This window comes from Oryx dammah, unplaced genomic scaffold (assembly GCF_014754425.2).
Source record: "Oryx dammah isolate SB20612 unplaced genomic scaffold, SCBI_Odam_1.1 HiC_scaffold_9, whole genome shotgun sequence".
NCBI classification, from domain to species: domain Eukaryota; kingdom Metazoa; phylum Chordata; class Mammalia; order Artiodactyla; family Bovidae; genus Oryx; species Oryx dammah.
In genome coordinates, this window is record NW_024070193.1 from 21,479,812 (window position 1) to 21,504,890 (window position 25,079).

Genomic DNA, 25,079 nt, shown 5'->3' on the forward strand with positions numbered 1-25,079 from the left:
TGAGGAACGGGGGCCGGGAGGAGATGATTTCTCAAGGCCGAGTTCTGCGACTGTGCAGAACAAAGAACATATCTGGTAGCATTTGCTCAGTCACTTATTGGGTTTATTTAAAACATGCCACGGGGCCAACATTTCTAAATCTGTGAAAGAGAATTAAATGAAGCCCAGAGATGAGAACTGAGAATCCTCATAGAGGATTGGGTCCAAACAGCCAGAAAGGATGCATTTTTCACACCGCGTGACACATCACCTCATATGTTTTCACGGAGACTCCCCCGTCCCCTTCCTGCTCCCCGCCCCCTGATGTTCCCCGTACAGATTTGATCAAGCAGCGCTCAGCCCCGAGACCCCGGTTCCCTCTGCCCAAAAGGGCAGCGGCTCCACCATTCAGAATCACCACCCCCCCACAACAGACTTATTAAGGTTTGGAATGTGTGTTTAGGAAGCCCTTATTTTAGGAAACAATTAAGTAGAATTAGGCTAATAATGCGAGGCAGGCAAAGCTTTTGCCCTTTGCTGAAAAATAACTCCTACGTGGAACAGTTATACTAATAAAAATCATGTATTTCTTAAATGCCTCAAAATGATCTTTGCACCCAGCTCGGCAATTAACACTGCCCCACTGAGGAACATTTATTCCCAGGCTAAGGAAGATTAATCTCCATGTTTGCTCGACCAATGTCTTCCTTTGCTGAAAATACAGTATGAGGCTTTGGGCTGGAAACAGAAATTTCTGTAAGCGGAGATCTCACAGGAGGCTTAATTCCCTTCTCATCTTAGAGGGTGGCAAGGTGGACAGGAAGGGTTGGGTGCCCCCTACCAGACCCACTGGAGGCCCATGCCAAATACCTCCTTGGGCCAGTCCTTGACCCTGAAGGAGGATGGGAAGGCCTTTCTTTGGGTGGCCTGGGCCTCATCTATAGGGGGGACTTTTGCTCCCAAATCCCCAAGCTGACTCCTCCTCACTGTAGCCTTTCCAGGACCTTCTTCTGGGCCAGAATCTGCAGATTTCCCACCTCCAAGCCTGGGCAGGAAGTGACCGCTGGGCAAAAGGGGGACACAGACCCTCCCGTTGGACGCTTTGTCTCCTTGACAACACCCCAGCTGGTGGCCCGAGGAACAGACTTAATTTCTTTTCTTTCTCTGCCCACCCTCCCCGCCCCATACTTCGTTCCCTCTTTCTGTAGATGCAAACGTATGACATCCAACATAAAGTTGCCGAAATAGCAATCTTGTCTCTGAATATATAAATTGCAAAAATTGATATGAATAAATCTGCAAGTAGCACACTGATTGTGGCACATTTTATCAAAAAACGGCGCTCGGGTGCTCGCTGGCTGGGGCGGGGGGTGGTGTCATTACACATACAGAAAAACATCTGCAAACTCCCAGCTTCTTTACTTAGAACTGAATGGAGGCATGACCTCCTGTTCCTTGCCATGAACCCTGAGTTCACACTCATATTTTACATGTTACAGGAAGCCACAGCTCGCCCCAGGGGTGCTGCAAACAGACACGCAGAAGCCAGATGTAGCCCCCCCACCCCCCCTGCTCCTTAATGCACCTGAAGAAGCCGGCAACTCAACATTCAAAAGCTGACATGCTCGTAGCTTAAGGTCACTTCAGATTTTGTAAAGCGGAGGACAAAACCAGGAATGCTTCTAGGGCTGGGCTGTCAGCGGGGAGGCGGAGGGATTACAAGAAACCTGTGACTCTGCCTCTTTCTGCCTTTGCTGGTAGTTTTTTTGTGTGTGAACAAGTGCCATACAACAGATTGAGCCTCGTATAAAGGCCTGAGACTGTGCAAGGGCCCCCCGCTGGGCCTCAGCTGTGCTTGCAATTAGCAATAGGCACGGAGTGATTATTGTTGGGGTAGCGGATGGCAATGCGAAGTGACAAGTTTTATGGGGGAAGTTGGGAGTGGGGATGCTCGGCAAGTTTCTCTTTCTTTTTTCTTTCTTTTATTTTTTCCTGGTTCTGCAAAAACCCCATCCTTGGGCGGCTGCAACCTCCGATTGCAGTGAAAAGCTAATTTTTTCCCCCCTCGTCATTCAAAAGAGACTGAACAAAATTGGTGAAAGAATATATTTTTTTCTCAGTGCTTCAGAATGCAGGTTTTCTAGGTCAGAGCTTCCTGGCTGCCCTATTTAATGTCAGAAATACCCATTTGCCTCAAATTAGCAGAGATCTGGGAGTTGAGGGCAGGAGATTAAGCATACAAAATTACTCAGCAGGTGACGGTGGGGTGGATTTGAGGGTTGAGAAGTCTTTAAAACTGACTACAAGACATTATATACTTCTGACAAAAGAACATAGTAATCCTACCTGCTTGCTTTAACCACTGTTGTTTGCCTATTATTATGTGCTTTAATGCTCATGAGAGCAAAACTAGTGCTGATACTACTCAATTACCATAGTAACTCACACCAGTGACCTCTTATCTCAAGGCTCCCAGCCCAGCTGAACTAATCCAAAGAGTTTGTGTCTTTTTATTTATTTAAACAGTGACATATACTTGGACTGGAAAGCTCCAGAGGGAGGCTACTCCTCTCTTTGTCCAAGATCAGAACATGTTTTGAGATTTTGAGTAAGGCCTTTTCACCTTTTGAATCCAACGTGGTTCTGAAGTTTATGGATTGGAGGCTGTGGGATGTCTTTAAAAACCACTATGAAGACACAGAACAATGCCCAGTAAAGACCAGCAGCCTTCCAGCTGCACGATAGTCCTGTTGCCCCTTGGGCCTCCTTGGGAGGAGGAAAAATGGGAGACTCTTAAGAGGGAACATTGGCTGTCTTATCCCATCCATGGGGCCAAATGCAGACAGGACAAAACGACTACCCAGAGGAATTTCATCACAAGCTTTTAAAAAGAAATACAAGTGATACTAGCGTAACGTTTTCAACCTTTTCAATTTTACCTGGCCTGTGAGTGTGTACGCACATATGCATACTGTACACTAGGTCTGAATACTACTGGTGATTCAGAGCCACAGGGTTGCACTAACACATTAGATGCGCTGAAAGGTCCTGCAGTAAAGAAACCCACTGAACTTTGCTTCCTATTTTCCAAATGTATTTGACTGAAGAATCACTTTTCGTGAGCCACCTAGTAATAGCTTTCAGGGTACTAATGTTCCACTGAATCCGCTATGGAAAAAAAATCCTATAATGACATAACTAATAATAATGAACAATAATAGTAGTAAAAATAACGAGAGTAAACATTTAGTGAGCACTTTTTATGTGTCAGGCACTGTTCTAAGCGGTTTATATGGGTTAAACTCATTTAATTCTCCTAACAACCTCAAGAAATAGTTACTTTTTAAATTCTATTTTACACTTCTATAGCACCATACTGATATGGATTCATACTCCATGAAAAAGAGAGAAAAGGAAATATAATCCATATGTAATAAGCTGGCTTTTAACATTCATTCTATTTTTCCTGTTTCCAGAGATCCTGAAGCATGTAAGCTCCCCCTATATATATTTTTTCCCCCCCATAACTCAAGGCCCTATTTAATATCAAGTTAAATGAATGAGGCATGACTCCCTGCAAAATCCTTCCACCTTTGAACTTAAGGTACTCAAATAGCAAAATCTCTCTCTCTCCTCTGTCTCTTTTGATTAGCCTTCAGTGCCCTGCTGTCCTGAAAAAAAGAATCCAATCTAGGTATCAAAATTAGATCTGTGCTTTCCTGTACACAATGTGATTTCTAAAACTGCTGGACACCTAAGTAATTGAATAAAAATGTAACTAGAGGTCAAGCCCTGAATGGAAGATGGAACATGGGCCCAAAACCAGCTGTTCTAACACCCTCTGGCTGACCAATGGGACCTATCACTGTAAATCTGAACATACATGTGTTTCAGACTTTTGTTAACTAGACAAGTTCTTTAGCAAATGTCAGAAGCTGATACCTAACTTTCAGCAATCCCTGATACTTAAGGGAAAAGAAAAAAGCTCTCTCGGGTACCTGGATTTTCTCAGGCTCTTTCTTTCTCCAAGAGACGTAAATAATGAGCCAAACGCGATTAATCCCCAATCAGCTTCTAGCCAGGCCTGGTCTGCCGCCTGGGCTGCCCAGGGCAGGTGTGCAGTTTGGACATTAACAAACTCACCCTGGTTAACAATACCTTTTTCTGGGGCCTATTTTTCTCTGGATATGTTGGGGATTTAGTCCTGGGCCTCCCTGTGCATTGAGAAAATGGACCCCCATGCCTTGAGCCTCTGTCCTCTCAAAGAAACCTACTGTTTTGAGAAAAATGTATAGTTACAATCCAAATTCACACTTTCAAGCCATATCAATCACTTCAAGCTCAATTATGTTGAAAAAGAAACTCTAGTTTTGGTGGCACATCCTACTAACCTATTATCCACGTGAGGAGGGTTAATACTTGATCTGAAAACTGCTCTCTGGGACGCATACAAGGACCTTAGAGGGAGGAGAGAGACTCATCCCAGGAGCGGAAATCAGATTGTTCACGAACAGCATCTGCCCGCCCCCGACTGCTCCATAGGTACGGGAAGTGCATCGAGAGTTAACTGCATTAATTCACAAGCATATTGACGTAAGCAACTGAATAAGAAATCTGCATACCATATAGAAATGATTATAGAAATCATACTCTAAAATAAGGATTGTAACTCATGTACCGAACGGAAAGATAAAGTGGAATGCCAACTATGTCTTTTTAAAACAGGGTTGGTAAATCACATTAAGAGGCTAATTTCATAATTTGCACATATTCAACTTTGTCTATAAAGTCATGACTCGTGAGAGTTTTGTGAGTCAAAGTTGAAGTTCTTATCTAGGAAAATTCATATTGACTTCAGGGAGTTCTTTTTCTGGGCTGAGACTGCTTTAGTCACTACTCTCAATATTAAAAACAACAACAACCAAAACCCATGATCTGCACCTTCACATAATCTGTTATTCCATGGAAAACATTCAGGTAAACAGACAAATGGGATGCTGTTGGTCCAGCCACACAGCGAGTTTCCAAGCGGAAGATGATTGGGTGCTTCTCATATACCACCCAGGAAGCAGAGTCCAGAGCCTCAAGGATTCTAAGACAATAAAGCCAACAACTATATCTATGGGTCCAGGACCCTTTTCCAAAGTTCTCTAAGCAGTTTTAAAATTACATCAATGCCAGCCCTCGGGAACCTGGGCTCTCTGGGGAATGGTTTCCCATAAGGAAAGGGTACCATCTTTTTAGGACCAGAGATGGCATTGATTTCCAAGAAGCTGTCCATGGAACAATACTCGGATGCTGGTTCAGGAAGGCCAGGTTTCAAAGACAAGTCAGTGGCATGAGAATGGAGGAGAAAACATGGCGGGGGCGCTGGTGAAGACTTCTCAAACTCTGAGGGGGAAACATTTAGGGGTACATGGTGATCGCCCCTATATACAGGAGATGAGAAGGTAAGTTCTGATGCCTGGGGCTCAGAGATGAAGAAAAGAAAATCAAAGTGCTGCTCTTTAAAAAGTTAACATGTGTTTTCACCATGTACAGCTGGGTTCTGCTTCCCAAAGGCGCCCTTTCCTCTTGCTTTATTTTTAATCTCTGTAAACCATATTCCCCACTTACTACTTCTCACTCAGTGTGACTTTTTTTTTTTTACCTTTCTGGGAGGGAAGAAAAAAGAAAAAAAAACCTTTACATTCGCCAGATCATTAACCCAAACCTCCTTTTGGGGAGCTTGCTACCTCATCTCCGCAAAGGGCATGGACCTCAGACCACTGTCCCCACACAGGACACACACCAGCCCCTGCTGGGTGCCCTCAGCGTCTACAGACGGTTTTGGTCCCACCAGCCAGGAGACAGGAAGGCCGTGTCAGGCGCCTTGCTGCAGCCTTCAGCCGAGTCTAGGACCTGAGCGCAGAGAGTTAAACCGTAAATTAGCCATGAGTTAATATGTGCAGGCGGAATCCCTCTGCCTTGCCATTAATGCTTTCCGTCCACAAGGCTCCCTCCCCCTTCTCCACCCCCCCTTCCTTTTTTTGAGGCGACAGAATAAGAAATTAAACACTTGTGGGTTCATTCGAAAGAGTGAATGAAATTGAATAAGCTCTCAGTACTTGAGGCGCACAGCGAGTGCCTGAATGGGGCAAACCTCCTAAGTTGAATGGAGTGTCTTTTGGGACCAATTTGTCTCTTTTCACTCTTTATTCTTCCCTTTCTGCTGACAGATGTACAAAGGCGGAACTGCGCCGTGCAGCTTATCCGCAGGCACCCACAGCAGCTGTCACTTTTGTCGAGCAAGTTAATCAAGCAAATGCCACCATATCCCACTTTCTATAAGGAACAACATGTTATAGACAGTAGTCTTGCTAGAAAGAGACTTTATTTTAACTTTGATTGGCTTGGTTCCTTGGCCCCTCCCAATGCTTCCCCCCTTTTCCCCCCAAAAGGAGGGAGAATGGAGGGATTGTGCCCAAGCCAAAGATTTGGCTGTGATCACATTATAGATTTAATAATAATACTGTGTGACAGGCTGAAGACTGGATTCCAAGTTCTATCCTAAGGACTGAAGGATGCCCTGGGTCTGGGTTTTTTTTTTTTTTTTTTTTGAGCATGATATTGTTTGCACTGGACTGTTAGGCTGTGTGTCTCAAGTTATAAAAAGAAAAGCTGAGGGCAGAAAATAGTATCATGCCACGGATGTCTTGGATTAATTTCATTCTGTTTTCCTTTGTAAAGCAGGTTGCATTATTTACATACTCTTGTAATAAACCCCCTTGCCTGGCCAGGCTTACAAAAGCTGAGCTAAACGCAGAATCACTCATCTTTGTACATCTTGCCATTCGTGAGTTCTTTAAGCTGAGTGCCCAAATTTATTTCTAATGTGCACCAGCACGGGCCATCAGGCCTTCATGTCTCTAGTTCTCTGTAAGCCAAGGGGGGCACGTTTAAGAGAATCCTAGCACGTCTGCATCCACGTCCTCCCGTGCGGTGGTCACCACTAGCTGGTGACTTCCAGAAACCATAGGCAGAAGTGAGCTTTAGTGAACAGTGTACCACTGCTGACCTTGCTGCCACCATGAGCTTGCACTCACTTAGGAAGCTGAATGCCCAAAGCAGACATATTTTCAATAAACAAACTCTTTAGAAACAATGTGGAGAGATGACTTTCTAGTGGCCAAGGGATTTGCTACTTTCAAGGGTTGGCTGACAGCTGACGATCTATCTGGTAAGCTCTTTAAGGCTTCCACACACACACACACACACACACACACAAACACACACACACACACAAACACACACACACACACAAACACACACACACTTCCTTGTTCCCTCCCTCTCTCCCTCCTTCCTTCCTTCCCTTCTTCCTTCCTCTTTTATCACCCTGTCAGACTGTTTATTATAATCTTTGGCTGGAAATAAGTCAAGGAAGGACTTTGGTAAAACCCGATCGCAAACTTTCACATTGCTGACATCTTAGGCATTGTTGGATAATGACCACATAATGATTTAGTTGCAACTACATTTGTGTTACGAATGGATTGTATAACCGTGTTATTCTGTAATTCTGGATTAGTTTCTCCCTCCTGTAAAGCCCCGCTGATCTGTGAAACTTAGTGCCATTGACAACGCAGCTATGTGGGCAGGTCAAAGGAGTCCATGGGGCCTCGTAGGAGACTCTGGGGCATTGTTGCTGAATTATGCCACTTGTGTCAAGGTTTGCTTAAGGAACCTAAGCTGCTACCCTAAACCATTTATCAACTGTCTGGGATGTAATGGTATTGTGTTACCATCATCCCCCTTGCCTCAAATAAACCACAAAACTTTATTCTTATGGGATAAAGGATCTTAGACAGCACCCAGAGGGAAATATAGACTAAAAGCTGAAAGCCTAGGTAGAAGAGGCTTTTGCAGCACATATGGCATGCAAGCTTCCCCACTGTGTTGCGGTCCCTCTCTGCTGAGGATGGGGTTTCACCCTAAAGTGGGGACAGTAGAGCTTCCTGGGGTCTCCCACCTTTAGGTCTAGATTTGCTGGTACAGGTGGAACTCCAGCTTGATGACAAAATCCTCACATTCAGGAAGAGGCTGGGTTTTCATTAAAAAGTCTGCCTGATTAGCTATGCAACTCCCATCATTGTTAGTGGACAAGCCGTGACTAACAAGCTCCTTTCTACCAGGGGGTCACAACTGCAGTTTCTGTCTTGAGAGCTGCTGTGGTAGCAAGCAGGAAAGAATGACTGTGTTACTGTTACATGTGTGGTGGATGGATGTGGGAGGCAGAGCCCTCACTGGATGGGAATTTGGGGCTGCGTATTTGAAGACTATAGTTTTTTTTCTGAAAGATATCATGGTTAGGTGTCTACTTTGCATTAGAAAGAAAGGACTTTGATCTAGGACTGATCACTTCCCTGGCTTCTGAATTTACTGAAGTCAATGTACCTCTCAGTGACTCAACTTCTTTGTCTGTAAAAACCCACCTCAAAAGAAAGTTATGACAGTTACAGAAATGATTACATTAAGTTCCTAGAACCGTACCCTGGTACATAGATGAGTGAGCGAGGGAAGTCGCTCAGTCATGTCCGACTCTTTGCGACCCCATGGACTGTAGCCCACTAGGCTCCTCCATCCATGGGATTCTCCAGGCAAGAATACTGGAGTGGGTTGCCATTTCCTTCTCCATGGTACCCCATAAATATTGGCTTTCATCAGCCTCAGCAGCTGTAAAGCGGGGATCATTAGGTATCTACTTTCTAGGGCTGCGAAGAGGACTTACAAGAAATAACACTTTAAATGGGATGATGTGGTTACCATCAGTGAACAGTCAAGAGATATACCTAAAAGAAAGACTACATAAACTGTATCATTCTTATTAAGCCTGTCGATTATTGGGACTCTTCCTCTCTGTTTGTACCTAGAAAGCAATCCTCTTCCCTCCCTTCACAAGTCCTCTTTGGGACTGACTCACAAAAGCAGCTTTCAGAATGCGTTTTGGGCTGATAAACATTTCAGCCCCATCTTCTTAAGGCATGGGGTGTGACAGGAGGAGCACTGTATTTGGAGTTGGGGAAGTTATTAGCAATACTGGATAACTCACTCACTCTACACCTTCATGATTGGACAGCGTCAGTTGGGGTTAAGCAGGGCAAAGCCAGAGCCCTGAAAGATGTTGGCCCAGATAATGCGATTTGGTTTAGAAAGCTCAGTAAGGCAGAAAATAGACCTAAGGCATTTTAGAAAGTCTATCCAAAGTAGGGGTTGAAAGAGAAACGGTTTTCTAATAAATCTGCAGAATAACTGAAAAGCCAAATGGACCCAAACAATCCATTCCTCATTAAATTAACCAGAATACTATATATTCAAGGCTCCTGAACAAAAAAAGTAAGGTGACAGTTGCAAAAATCCATAGTGAGACATTTAAAGGATTTAATAACTATTTTTGAGTTAGAATTGGAAATTACAAAATCCTTTTAAAAAATCTTTGACAAGGTCCATGAGACAGGCTAGGGATTCATAAATACCTATGTAACACACAGTGACTGAGAGTCCATGGGTGCAATGGTGAGTAAGAGAGAGAATATTGCTGCTCTCAGTGTGGTGGTGGGGGAGGGTGGCAGTGGTGGCAAGGCCAGTTTCAAGAGATGGGGTCCCTGGGACTTGGGGGACTTGGGCAAGCTCTTTTTTGGACCTTAGGTTCCTATCTTAAAAATGGAAATAATAGTACCTTCTTCTATCTCTTTGTATGCTTGCTATATATATATATATATAGAAAGGTTATAAAGTAGTTTTGTTGGCCACAAGATGGAAAGGTTATTACTAGAAATAATAGAACTAAACATGTCTTTTTGACTAAATCAGGCAGGACTTATCAACCTTACTAGTGCTTAAATTTGGGGCCAGATAATTCTCTGTTGTGGGGACTGTCCTGTGTAGTGTCATGCTGACCATCTACCATCAGATCTTAGTAGCACCCCTCCTCCGACCCCAGAGGTGTGACTGTCAAAACGTCTCCAAATCGTTTCCAAATGCAACATGATCCACGGTGCAGAAAATACTGCTCTAAGTCAGTGATTCATGATTGGGCTGAACCTTTGGACTTGTTTAAAAAAACAGATGCTTGAGCTTTATCTTACACCTACTGACTCAGAATCTGTGGCATACAGCTGGAATGAATACATTTTTAAAATAAAAAAACCATATATATATATATATATACACACACACATACACACATATATATATATATATATATATATATAAAACTTCCAAATTCTAAAGCCTCGTCTAAATATGATTCAAAAAACCAGATAATTAACAGAGGGGTATCCTATGTATCTGACCAACATTCCTTAAAATTTCATGTGATTCAAAGAGGAGCCTAACATGACACACAACTGAATACAATGAGATATGATCAATAGGATCCTGGAACAGAAAAAGGACATTAGGTAAAGCTAAAAATGTATGAGAGAACTGTGGCTCAGAAAATATGTAAGTAATTCTTATGTACACTCCTGGTTAACAAGCACATATTAACGACAAAACAATACCTATTAATGTAAAAAGAATTTAGCCCTTAAGATGATGGAGCAGCTGATGCCTACGTGGCAAATATCCAGATGCCTAGACTGGAGTCATCATAACCTGGGTGAAGCTATCACTTAAGTTCTGAAAGGACATCTCCAAACAGAAGTCCTGCCGAGGCTGATGAAGCTAGGATAGTGGTGAGTCAGGGATGCTCCCAGAAGAGCACTGTATAGTGCCTGAGCACAGAATCCTATCTCTTTCTCTTCCCCAAACCCAACCTGCCCAAGCTGGCTCCTCTGGGGTACTATCTCTGCGGCTCCAACCTACAGGACTTTGCTCTAGTTTAAAGCAGATTTTCTCAAGGGAACCCTCCTACACTGTTGGTGGGAATGTAAACTGGTACAGCCACTATGGAAAACAGTTGGAGGTTCCTTAAAAAACTAAAAGTAGAGCTATCATATGATCCAGAAATGCCACTTCTGGGCATATATCTGAAGAAAACTCTGATTTGAAAAGATACATGCACGCCAATGTTTGTAGCAGTATTCTTCACAATAGCCAGGACATGGAAGCAACCTAAGAGTCTATCGACAGATAAACAGATATGGTGTGTGTATGTGTGTATATGAATGTTACTCATCCATAAAAAAGAATGAAATCATACAATAACATGGATTGGATGGACCTAGAGATTCTCATACTAAGTGAAGTAAGTCCTAGAAAGATATATATTATATGGTATCACTTATGTGTGGAATCTAAAATATGGTACAAATGGACTTAGATAATATAAACATACTCAGAGACACAGAAAACAAACTTTTGGTTACCAAAGGGGAAATGGAGTGGGGGAGGGATAAATTATGATTTGGGGGTTAGCAGATACAAACTACTATATATAAAATAGATGAACAAAATCCTACTTATAGCACTGGGAATTATATTCAATATTTTACAATACACCAGAATAGAAAAGAATCTGAAAATTCTCTTTATATAACTCCATCACTTTGCTGACACAGAAAACTGACATAATATTGTAAATCAACTATACTTCAATTAGAAAAAAATTTTTTTTCTTTAGAGATCCTGTAGCACAACTGGGTTCTTTATTCTCTGACTATTTCATCTCTGGTTTTTCAAATTCCTGTTGACAAGGAATGTATCATTACTTTTCTTTGCTGCAAAGCTTGTTTTAGTGTTAGGCAAGAACTTCTATTGGGTTTCATGGTACTACCACTACTGTTGGAGACAGCAACAAGAAGGTGCATTTGTGGAGCAATTTTAATGTGCCAAGCATCATATGGTTTATTCATTGCCTCATTTAGTTGTTCTAATCCAAAGAGGTAGGTACTGTTTTTATCCCTATTTTTAGAGGGGGAAATCGAGGTTACTCAAAGTCACACAACAGGTAAGCAGGCGTAGACCCAAAAACTGACCTTGGGGCTGTCTTACTACAAAGCCTATGCTCTTCATGTCTGCTTGACATAAAGAAGTTAGTTCCTTAAAAACTTGAAAGGACACTTTTTAGTAAAAGGAAGGTGTGGTGATTCATTTAACTGACAAGATTGGAGGTTTATTGAAGTACTGAAGTTTCATGGGAACCACTCATGGATAAGTGTTAAGTTCAAGATGAGAAAGGCTGGTGTTAAAGATTCTTTGGTTTTTATTTTTGAGACCCTAAAAAGATGTCTTTGGATGAAGCTTGTCAAAAGGATTTTGGAGACTAGTTTCTGATAAATCTCCGAAGTCGAGTATTCTTTAGAGACAGAAATCGGAATCCCTTGGTGAGAAAATGATCTGAAGATAATTGCATGATTTTTACCAACATTTAAAGTTAAACAGCCCATATCACTGTAGACAAAGGATTTTTAAATTATCGACATTTTGAGCTAGATAATTCCTTGTTGTGGGGCTGTCCAGTGCAGCCTTCCCGGTCTCTACTCACTAGACGGTAACAGCAACTTTCTATCTGCGACAACTGAAAATGTCTCCAGACATTGTTGAATGGTCTCTGGGAGGTGAAACCACCTCTGGGTTAAAAAAAAAAACACTGGTCTAGTACTCCTCAAATCGGTGAGGTTCCTGATAGCTGGGTCTCTTCTCTTTAACAGGATGCATCCCTAGGCCAAATAATGAACTTTTTGAACAGAAGGAGGTGATGGTTCTCTTCCTTAAAAAAGGTGTAAAACAGGCTCAAGGATTATATAACATGGAGAAAACAACCAATGTTTTGTAATAAATGTAAATGGAAAGTAACCTTTAAAAATTGTAGAAAAAAATTTTAAAAAGCCAAATGAGGGGAAAAGAACCCTACTGATTTAGAGAATTGTACTGGAAAACTCATGAATTTAACTTGGTTTACATATTATTTGTTCTTTGCAAAAAAAAAATTTTTTTATACAAAATATGATAGGATCTTTTATATTCTGGATGGCATGAAGATCTGGTAATTAATAATAATTCCATCCTAGACAAGACCTGGAGATTTGTTGGTATAATGGGCATTAATTAGTCCAGGGATGGTTAGGGTGAAAGATTCTGCCAAAGACAGTCAAGGTGACCCAATGTGGCAAGCCGTGCAACCAATATAAACCTTCTGATACAGGAATATTCATACTGGTGGCAAATTGCTAGACTCCATTAACTGGATTTTTAGTGAACTCAGGAGGAGTTTAACAGAACAGGAAGCTGTTAACTGTTCTCTTCAGAACTGGGAATTTAGGATGAATGAAGTATTCAAGTTGAGCCTTCTTTTCAGGTTTTTGGACACACACAAATAACGTGTAGCCACCTAGTAGAAACAAAAAAAAATTTTTTTTTTAACCAAGGTCCTGATGAAATTATAAAAAGCAAAGCAATTGAGGGAGGTCAAAGTGGGACTCTGTACTGCTGACCTAACTTGCTGCTCTGGATCCCTCCCCTGGGAGCCATGGTGAGGGAGGTGGGGAGTCCTGGATGTCTCACACGCTTGTCCCATCGCTGCACAAAGCCCTCCAAATATAATCTACTTCCAAGACAGACAGAGCCTCTATGTCACCTCTGGGGTTGACAAGTGGACTCTTCGTTGCTGATGCTACACACACTTCTCAAATGTGTGCGATGGCGGTGGCAGAGGGACACATAACACGTAGAAATGTAAGGCTCCCTTGTTCATGTGGCGCATTCACCTCCGGGTCATCCAGATCAGTGGTTCTCAAACAGGAGTCATTCTGGTACCCCGCCCCCTGCTCCCAGGGTACTTCTGGAAACGTCTAGAGGTTGGGTCATTACAGTTGAAAAGGGGTTGCCCCTGGCAACTGGTGGGTAGAAGGCTGCTCAGCATCCTTCAGTACACAGGCCAGCACACCCACAACCAAGAACTATCTGGCTTGAAATGTCAGTAGTGCCGAGAGTGAGAACCTCTGCTCTCTCAGGACCTCTTACAACCTACAAATCGTACAATGAAATCATTTCATTGGTTACCATCAAGCTTTCTGAAAGACGGAAAATAAGATATCACACTGCACCTCACAGAGGGTGAAAACTGTTTCATAAACTTTTGTTGTTGTTGTGTGTATGCATAAATACATACTGGGTTGTTAATATAAAATGTGCTTCCTATTGTGAGTCATAGGCATATAAGAGACTCAGTGATCTTACCCGGTACTTCTCAAACGTTAAGTCAACAGAGGATCTTGTTAAAATGTAGAATCAGATCCGTTTCAGCTGGGGTTGGGCTGCAATTCTGTACTCCCAGAGGAGACAGATGCTGATGGTCCATAGAACCACACTTTGAATAATAAGAACCTAGATGATATTTAAAATCTATTCATTAAAAAATTTTAGGGCAAGCGATTATGACTTAGACATCAAGAGATAGTGAAATCTTATGATAGTAACCTCTACAGAGCACTGCAAGAAGAGAAGTATTTGGGGATTTAGTACATCTCGTATCTTGAAACTCAATGTGATAATATTTGTTCCACAAAATGTGCCTTGGCTACTGTGTGTGTGCCTGTATGTATGGGGTGTGTGTGTGTGTGTGTGTATGCACGTACACATGTGAGTCTGTCACTTACTGCCTTCGTGCCATAAGTCTGTCATAAGAAAAAAACAAACCTTTTCTAAGACACAAAAGTATTGTGTGGGTCATGTTAGCAAGGATACTGTGACCTTAATGTAACAGAGCAATCAGCTTGGCTTCTTAGAATGACTATTGGAACATTCTCCATTGGAAAAGAAAACAAATTAACTGTATTCACCAAATGTCTCTTGGAACACAGAAAGCTGTTCTGATAAAGATACTTAGCAAAACTCTTTGGTAGGCGCAAGCTCCAGAAAAAATTCAAGACTGGTTTTATGTCAAGTTTGCCTGAAAGTAAACGAGATCTATTTCTGTGAATGGCTTCAGAGACAACATCTAGATCAGAAAGAACTACTTGAAGACATGGCCCTGAGATATAAATCTGTAAAAATGATGCTAACAAAAAACAAATACTTCCTTTTGGATAGTAACAGCTCATTTGATACAATTAATCCAACTAATCCAAATCTATTAATGCCTCCTTATCTTTTCTGCACGCAGGACTATTGAAACCTCAGGCATGGAAAGAAGCCTGTGCAACAGAAATGTGTTTCTATACCTAAGACTTGAAATGCAAAATAACTGCTATCATTTACTAGTTATTGTGAAGGATATGTATTTGAAAATAAGATTCACTGCCATAGGGCAACAGAGGCATGAAAACATTCTTCTTTCTATCCCCTCCCATTCCAGTAGAGCTTGCTTTCCATCATGTCAAAGATCACCATTATTCATGCCTTACTCTTTGGGCTTAATATCTGAATAAAACTGCCAATATTCCAACAAGGGGAGAACGAAGTCTTCTTCACCTTAATAGTGGAGCAAATAGCACATCTGCTAAAAGCAGATCTACATGGTGGGAAACAGGGAAGTCATGAAGACACTGGGTCTTTAAGGAGCACTGGATAAAAGTCATGAAAGTGAACTGTTTTCTAATTTCAGCTTGGAACAGTCCCGAGTCTGAGGTTCACTGCAAGAACTCAAACCCTAATCATATGTGTGTGTGTGTTTGTATTTTATATTCCTTATAATGTTACAAATCAAGGTGAGATGGACAGGTTTTCCACTTCTCAACTCCCTCTGACTCTGTGCTCCGTTTCCACATTCTACTTGGGAAACGATACTTGGCCCAGGACATGCCTGAACTGCCAGAGTTTACTTTGGGATTCACGATCAGGTAGAAAAAAAAAAAATCAGTGATCTTTCCTTTCCTGTATTTCCTGATTCATTTTGGATCTGTTTTCCTTTTCAAGTATATATAATCACACAGATTCTCAAGGATATCCTAGGAGCCTGGAGAAAACACTCTTTAGCCTCATCACTGAGGATGATGGGGTTGAGGTCATAGTTCAATTAAAGCTGGATCTGAGGAGTATTGAAAAGCTCAGCTTCAGACTGATTTGAAGAGCTTAATTTCAGATTGATAACCTCAGAGAAAATCCTAGCAGAATTAACCAAGAACCCTTCCAAACGATGTGAGGTGGGGAGTGGGGGAGGCCAGTCTAAGTTCCCAGTCCAAGATTTCACCAAAGCAGTTACAGTGAGATGAGAAACACTGAACTGGGACCTCAGATTTCCTTCTTCAGCTCAGATACCTGTGCCTTAGTGCAGGAAATAAAATCACCATAGCTCTTCATATGGGCAACTTGTTCTTGACCTCTGTGAAGTCCTTGCGGTTTAGCTTTATATTTTAAAACTAGCTTCAGAAATTTTCCTTACATACAGAGAACAGCTTAAAAAAAAAAAACAACCCTGGTTGAATTATGCTGAGTTACTAATTATGTCCAAAAGAGCTACTTGGTTGAATTCAGCTAGATATATATTTTTTTCTCCTCAAATTAGTTCTATGTTTAGATAGTAATAAACTCCTCCAGTCTGCAGAACAATTGGCACGACGGTCCCTTTAAGTCAGGATCATGAAAAAAGGGCCAGTACTGGTAAAAAAGAAATTGAATGTACATCTCCACCAGAAACAACTTGTGGCCCTGAATCACAGCCTGGGTTGCACAAACCAACTATGAAGAATATTTTGGGGACAAGTGGGAAATTCTGAATATGGACAGTGAATTAAATGAACACTGACTGACACTGAAAATCAAGACCATCAACTTAAAAATAGCAATTTTTCCTCACTTACTTTGGTTAAAAGTATATCATATACATAAACAGAAAAAGAATCAAAGAATAAACACTCTGCCTGCTGGACATGTAACATTTTCTTATTTCTGCTTAGCGGTATTTTCTAAATGTCTAAAATGTACATTTGTTTCCTCTGTAATAATAAAAGGTATAGTCACTCCTTCCTATCCTTCCCTTACCCAATCAAAAGGTCAATTATAAGTTATTTGCCAACAACTGCTGCTTTGTTTAGGAGGTACGGCTACGTCATTTCAGAGTCAATGGAATGAACAGATAGTTCTATGAGATGATGATGATAAAAGACCTGTTAGATTTTTAACCATGCCAGTTATATTCATTATGTTCTTCAGTCCTCAAAACAACTGTTAAGAAGTCAGTTTCTTCATAGGTGAGAAAACTGAGGCTTAGAGAGATAAACTAATCAACCTGAAGTTAGACAGCTAAGAAGTGGCAAAAACAGAACCCCTTCTCCTGTCTGGCTTACTTCAAAGCCCCAGCCCTGATCACCATTCTTCTACCTGCTTCAGAACTATGTTTTACCAAAGGTACCAGGCGACTGTACATACTGTAATTCTAAGCACGTTTGGAATTAATGCCTACAAGTGACGGCACGATTCTTACAGCACCTTCACACGGATATGGGGTTTTGTTTAACAAGAGAAAAAGATGCCTGGGAAAACCCTTTCCACTTCAGGGATGCCGATGATGTGATAATAGTGGTGGTGGTGGCGGCGGCTGACACTTACCAAACGCTTCCTGGGCCTGATGCTGGCAGGAGTGCCCAGTGCTCCACCCTCGGAACCATTCCACAGGAAGGTTCTGCTTATTATCATTTCTTACACAGATGAATCAGCTGAAACTCTGAGAGATTAAGTACCTTGTTCATGGTCACCCAGCTTGTGAGGATCAAGGGTGAATTCTGAAGGCTCCAGAAGACAGGCCTGGGCTCACTACCCAAGAACTCCCATGAAGGGGCAGCCAAGCCGGCTTCTTGCTTCTAGAGGAGATAACTCACTGTCTCCGTGTCTTGAACGCCATATGCCTTGATTTTCTTTAATCAGCCCTTAGAACTACAACCTATTCTATTGGTGAATCTTGTATGCTTCTCTCCACTTTTGTTCTTTTGGAGGTAACTGCCCTCTGAGGCATAGCTGGCCACACACGTGACAGATATCACCTAAGAACATAATGTTTCTCTTGCTGCCTGGTCTTCTGTACACTTCCTTCCTCGAGCAGAATGGCTCCTACTTTGATTGATACATGTTCACTTAGGTTGTGCTTTTGTAATTTAATCAGGTTATCTGTGGCATCTTATATAAATAATACAGCAAATATATTTTAATAGGCAGGGGTTTCAGTTTTCAAATTACCCATTTAAAAGGACATATTCACACTCAATTACTGGGCTGACACATAAAGTGGACAAATACATGATTTGATAATGGAACGGCAAATTAAAATCCGTGAAAGGCAGAGAATACAGGGCGGCGGCCCCAACCGAACCTGACTGTGCTGCCTGATTAAGTGCTTACGAGGCGGTGTGGTGAGGGGGCCCTTTCCTGATCTGATAACTGCCACGGAGAAGCCAAATGCAGAGTCAATCTGCAAATACTTAATCCTCCAGAAGGCAGATTAAGTGTATAATTGACCTATATAATCCACGTATCATCTCCAGTCCAATGTTTGCTAGGCCTGGTTCACGGTGACACGGGGGCCCGGGGAAGGCAGTGTGCATGTAGCATTACCCCCAGTGTGGATGCCATCCAAGTTTGAGATGGCTTTTTAATCACTCATCTCCGAGCCTGTGAGGTTTAAGCAGATGAATTCACCCTAAGCACATCTCTTTTAATCCCGATTTTCTTCTCAGTCTGTGTCTTCAAGAAGTACAAGGAGGAAAGAAAATAAATTAATTTTTGTTTAGACCTTGAAATCTTAGGTGCTTCTCTTGATGATCTGATCTCTAATTTCCAAAAGCATGTTTTTGTTTCAGGGGAAATGGTGAATTAATCACCAGAGGTGGGGGGAAGCTATCTGCATGATTTATGGACACTCAAGCTTTAAATCGCTGTCTTCCAGTTATTTCTTGGGCTGTGCTTTCCTTTGCAAGCTGCTGCTTCAGGAATATGGAGATTATTCATCTTCATGTTTTATATTTTCTTTAAAAGTCAGCAATAATTTTCAAAGAGGCCAAGCTCTCACTTGAGTCTGACAGCAATCAGATTCTCTTTTCAGAATTCAGCATCTTTAATATAATTTAGATTCCCTATGATTGTACATAGCATACTTGCTTGCTCTAAACCTCTGCATCTTCCCCCCCAAATATTATAAACTGTTATTTCGAGCAATTAGAACTGGTTTACAAGGGCTCACCATTTTTTTAGCAAAAAAAAAAAATTACAAACATGCAGATGAAAAAATGTACAGCTAAATATCTGAAACACCAAGAAAAACAGTTTAAGGATTCTTTTCCTGTCAGCACTTAATTTTGAACCGATCAGTGTTTTTTTTTTTTTAGGTCCATGACTGAAAAGGTTGCTAGCATTTTATAGGAGGACATGTGAATCAGTGATTAATAAACAGGGAAACTTTCACTGCATTGAAAAGACTTGGTGAGACAACATTATGCTTGACTGTATTTCTTCAATCAACCTAGAAAATGCCTGTTTAAAAAAAAATTTTGGCGAAGATGAATTTGGAAAGCTGTTCTTAAGTTACATAATAAAATAGATAAAAATGCAGAACATTAAATATAGAGCCCCAAATGCTATGCCGATAATCTCCCACAAACACCCAATTCCAGCCAGAAGTACAATGACGAGGAAAAGAAAAACCCCAGCTCAGACAGAGACAGAGAGAAAGAACACGGAGATCGGTGCTTGGATAAAACGGAAGATGCACTCATTAAATGACTGGGTATTAGTCTAAACATTCTCAGGAACAGATACACACTAAAGCCATCCAGACTCTTCCACAAGGTACACTCAGAGGCAAAAAAAAAAGAAAAGAATCCTGAATAATAAGAACTTAAAGGACTTCCCAGGTAAATCAAACTGAGACTTTGAAACACTGTTAAAAATACAACAGGAACTCTGAGAACCCTCCTCTGAATGACAGATGCCAGCAGGAACTATAAAACAGAGAATGACACAATAATCAAAATCAACAACCTCCAAACAGCAAACAATCTCGGAGATACATATTTTCCTCATTCAAAATGCTAATGTTCTATTATTCATTTTTGCCATTTATCAAAATGCAACAATTTGAAAGAGAGACCTCTCAGATCAACAAGTTTTTCTCAATAGCTTTCTGCCAATTGTTTAGAAACCCGCCCCAGGACCACTATCATTAAGAATGAAGTTGAAAGGGTAAATCCACTGTAGCAAGAAATGCAGGGTGAAAGGTTTTACAGACACCCTTTTTGCCTCAATATTCCGATTCCCTTGTGTAGCTTAGTAGACAACGAGGGCCTTCCAGAGCATATATGTAAAGAAACAAACATCCTACTTGAGGAAACAGAAGCCGAAGATAATCAAACATGTTGGTAATCTGATGTTTTGCTGCTAGATTATAGAAAAACAGTAAGTACTGAATTAAATTACTGGGGCTGCATTGTAATGAAGCTTCTTGAGAAGCTCTGGGTTTTATCGAATGACAAATGTTTTAAAATCATGACAGATTCAAGAACTTTTCCTGCACGACATCGGTTAGGTTGCCTAGCACCGATATTCTGTAAATTAGGGGAGCAGGTTATTTGAGAAGTAAGGAAGTAAATGGCACAGAAATTCGCTATCTTGAAATAAAACTGCTGAAAAATTTTTTTCGACAGAGGTGTTCAGTGAATGATTGTAATGGTTAAGTTTTAAACTCAGATATTCAGGGAAGTACAATTAAGATTCCTTTGGAAAAACAGAATTAGGACAACGGGAGATTAAATTGTGGGGATTTTGATAATATTACTGATGCCATTTTATGCTAGTCAGTTTGTAATTCCACAAGGGATTTGACATACTTGTGAATTTCTGAATAACTCTAAACATAATTTGCATTCCGAGAAACATACTCTGTGTATTGTTTCTTTTCATTATTAATTCACACCAATGACCAGAGGGCTTGAATTTGCCTCTGTTCTTCAACAGTTGGGCAAGTCCAGTTTACCATCTGTGCTGGCCAAAGCTACAACCGTACTTTTAAAATCAAGATCCAGTTGTACTTTCCCTTTAAAAAAGCCCCAGAAAAGGACAATCTGCCTTGCTGCCTTTGACAAAGCCACCTTAAAAACATTTTTTCCCCCACCATGTACAACTTCTAATTTAAAAAAAATCAGGAGGAAAAAGTGGCTTGTTTGTCAATGAAATAATAGGCTAAACTGTGGATTCAACATGAAATTCAGTACTAGGTGTCTGAAAGTTTTGGAGAGCACTGGGTTATTCACACACACACTCACACAGAAACACACACACACATGCACACGGGGGCCACACAAAACTGAGAATTAGAAGATACTGATCAAAGAAAAGAAAAAAGGCAACCTAGGCATTGAAAAGAACAACCCCAGGGGCTTCCTGAACATTTGTGGCTTGGAATTTCATTCAGCAGAGATAGGCAGAGAGTTCACACTCCAAAACGCAGACCCAAGCGTGCTGCCTGACTGTTTTCAATGCCTATTGGCTGGGTGATTGGGCCCCAGACACTCCAGGCTTGGTACTTTCATAAAGGCACGCATGCAGAGAAGGGAGAGGACCCGCCGGTGAGCTTTATGCATGTATGAGGCATTCTCAGTGGATGTGGGCCATGCTAGAAGATGTACACAGGAAGATTATTTGATTCTAATTCATGCCACTTGATATAATGTGATAAAACATTTGACATGAGAGATAAGTTCCATTTTAATCTGAGAGAGGACGGGTGGGAATTAAAAAGTAGGAAGGGTTTTCTCGAAGAAAGGTGATGCAGAGGAAAGAGCGATATTGAACACAGAAAGGGGATGATTAGAAAAGAGAAAAAAAAAAGACAGGAGCCTTTTCAACACACGAGGAAAGCAAATGAGCTGGAAGACAAAGCGCAGAAAAGTCAGGAGCTGCAGATTCTTAAGCGGTGCCAACAATGAGCTCACTTAGCCACGGAACAAAAACACACACACACACACACACACACACACAAATTCGATGTAAATTGCTGAACACAATCATGGAAAAAATATAGAAACACGGATTCCATAGTAGACCAAAACATTAATGTTCGAGCTGGCACTCAAAGTACGGAAACCTGGACAGGAGGAGCTCACGCTTCACAAGACAGAAGTAGGCCGTACAATTAGAGCCACACGGAGACAAGGACACCGGCTTCCATGCACTCTGGCCGGGTCTACACTGGCAAATTCGGTGGGAACTTGAAACAAAATATCTGGCTAAATCAGGCAGCCCCATCTGCTTTGGGCTGAAAGAGGCAGAAAATTTGAGACCGAAGCAGATTCCTTTTATTTTTTGCTTTTGACCTCAGTGCTTTGCTTTGGGAGTGCAGATGTAGTCACAGTGGAAGTAAGTTTACTTAGTAACTAGTACCCCTCAGAAATGTGTTCTCTGAACTTCAAGCCAGGTCTGGCAGCCTGATGTAACTGCTCTTTATACCCCTGCTTCTTTTTCCAAATTTTCAAGTGGGTGGGGTGGGAGAGGTGGGGAAGGGACACCCCGGTTTAAAACAGCAAAAGAACAAGGAACTAACATTAAGTGTTTGCCAAAACCCAGGGCTAGCTAAAGATTTCTAATCTTCCGGAAACGCAATCGTCTTTGAAGTGATAACAATGCTACGCTTCCTGCAACAGCTGCATGCCACAGCTGTGAACCACCCTCAGGAGAGGAGCCAGTCGCAGTCTCCCAGACGGCAGGGAGCATCTCCCTAAAGCAGGGCTGGGATGCAAGAAGGGGAACCATGACCCAGGAAGGTCTTTGCCAGTTAGAGGAAGCTGCCACCTCACAAGCTTCGTGCAGGGAGGAGCCGGCACGCTATGTATCACACAGGTGGGAACTGAGACACGGCCACGCCAGGGAGGGTTGGGGACAGACACAGGACAGATAAGAGCCTAAGGTGGAGGGGAAGGAAAAGATTTAGTTTGCATCAGGACCAATCCATTTTCTCAAAATGTGACTTATCCTCCTGTCTCTTTATTTTGTCACATTTTGGAGGGTCTCCTCCTTGGCCTTCAAGGAGGAGAAGGCATTTACTTACATCAAATAACCTTTCTATATACATCTCCTCATTGACCTTATCACGAAGGACATCCTGAGAGTGGCGGACGAAAGTCACGTACGCATCGGCCACGTCCATCCCAGGTTTCTGCAAAGAAACAGGAGAACGTGAACATGGAATTCTCAGACAGTGGCTCTTTCTCGACTACCCCTGCATGCTCTGCCCACTTCACCCTGCCTGGATCCCCAGCACTTCCCCTGGAGTTTGAAACTCTCCCCTAGAGCTGGGAGCGGTCCAGAGCACACCAAATCCAGAGGGTCCACCATATATGGCATCACTATCCACAGCCTGGACTGAGATTCCAGGAACTGAAACTGATATTAAAATCTCCAGCTCTTTCTAGAAATTCAACCTGGCAAGAGGGAGGTTGAGATTGCAGGGTTGTACAGGTGTTTTTTTTTTTTTTTCTTTCCCCCCATTATTATTATTTTTTTCTGGCAAAGATACTCTAATGGATAAATCTTCACCAGATAACAGAGAGATATTCTCTGGTTTTTCTTTTGGTTGAAACCTCCATCAAAAAATACTCAAAAATACTCTATCTTCCACTGTCTGTCCTTAAATAATATTAGAAAAATGACAGCTTTCCCTGATTCCCTCAATTAAAAAAACTGAGGATATGACAAGTAAAAAAATTCCATTTCAATCTATACCACCTCCTACGCAAGTCATATTGTGGGGTAGTTTAACCTGAGTATATAGTGAGTATTTCCTTATTAGTTTACTCATTCAACCAATTGTCTTTCTTCCTGATATAGCTTTAGAGTCCAAGGATTCAAAAAGATGGGGAGGGGGAATTAAATAAATTAGATGTTCTGGAAAGGTAAGCAGGTGGTCTCATTCAGTAGTTTCAAAATCATTTATGGGAATAAAAAGAAAACTAAACTAACAATGCATACTGCCTGAGATGTCGCAATCAAAGTTTTCTCCAAAGAAACCTATTAAAACACTGTAATGTGGGTCATTAGGAGAGCTGCCACAAACCCCTTAAATTTCCACAGTCGATATGTATGTTTGCTAATAACTAAAAAGATTAGTTTTCATTACTGTGACTTTACCTTAGATCACAAAGTATCATTTTTCTACAAGACGTGACTGTCAGGCACTGCAAATTGAAGTTAGTTAACACTTCTGTGTAATTTCCAGGGTGAAAATGAGGAAGGTTTGGAAACAGTAGGACTGTATTTTTTTTTTTTTTTCCTGATACAAAGCAAACAATTATCAAGCAAAGGGCCAATGCCTGGCCCCTGGGATGCTACTAACATTTCTTAACACCTGCTGAAACAATGACAAGGTATTAATTTGAAAAACAATGAGGACAACTCAAAGCCGCAGTAGTCAACTGCTACACTTTCAAGCAATTTTCAGTGAATGGATTGAGCAGGTTGTGTGATGGTCCTATAATTGTTGCAGTTTTATGATACGAAACCATAGAGGTTCTCCAATGAGATGTAAGTGATAGCTATCAGTTCTAAGCTGGCAACTCTCTCCTCCGCTCCCTTTGGCAGCCACACATCACAGGACATCCTCAGTGGGGATGGGGCCCCTACCTGGGGCACTTGAGAAACTTATTATTGTTTCCATTTCTTCCCTGGTGATACTTGTGGCAGACGTTGACTTTTCCTGGATGCGGGCAGCCATCTTAGAGCTAAGATTCAAAGCCAAATTCAGCAGACCTGTTTGTAACCACAATAGCGATCTACAATAACGGTTATTTTCACCCCTCCTCCTCTTTTCACTAAATTGCTGTCCTCAAAGGGGCTTTTCATTTATGCTTTAAAACTCTGAAAATAAATATTAGTGCAGTTCAGCTCACCCAGGTAGTTACAAAACTGAGTTTTTGACTGAGCTTTTATTTTTCTTCATAGCACTCACCAATATCTGACACTGTATAATATATTTAATTGCTTTTTGTCTTCTCCCACTTAGCACATAAGCTCCATGAATACAGGGACCTTATCTGATCTATTGTTTAAATTGTATCCTCAGCACAGGAATGATGGCACATAGTATGTGCTCACTAAATATTTCCCAAATGAACAAAATCATGAATGAATAAGTCTCTGTCCCACTTCCTTATTTAAGCTACTCAGTCACACTACATGGATTTTTTATTTGATCTCCC

General features: G+C 41.5%; 1 protein-coding gene across 24 annotated transcripts in view; it reads right to left on the reverse strand.

The window, feature by feature from the left end:
• The window catches only part of CADPS (calcium dependent secretion activator), a 473,124-nt gene that overhangs the window by 15,360 nt on the left and 432,685 nt on the right, over positions 1-25,079 (reverse strand). For all 24 annotated transcript variants that reach the window (XM_040246540.1, XM_040246563.1, XM_040246549.1 and 21 more), the window contains one exon: positions 22,934-23,041. In XM_040246540.1, the coding sequence (XP_040102474.1) occupies positions 22,934-23,041 (108 nt within the window). The remainder of the gene's footprint in view (positions 1-22,933; positions 23,042-25,079) is intronic.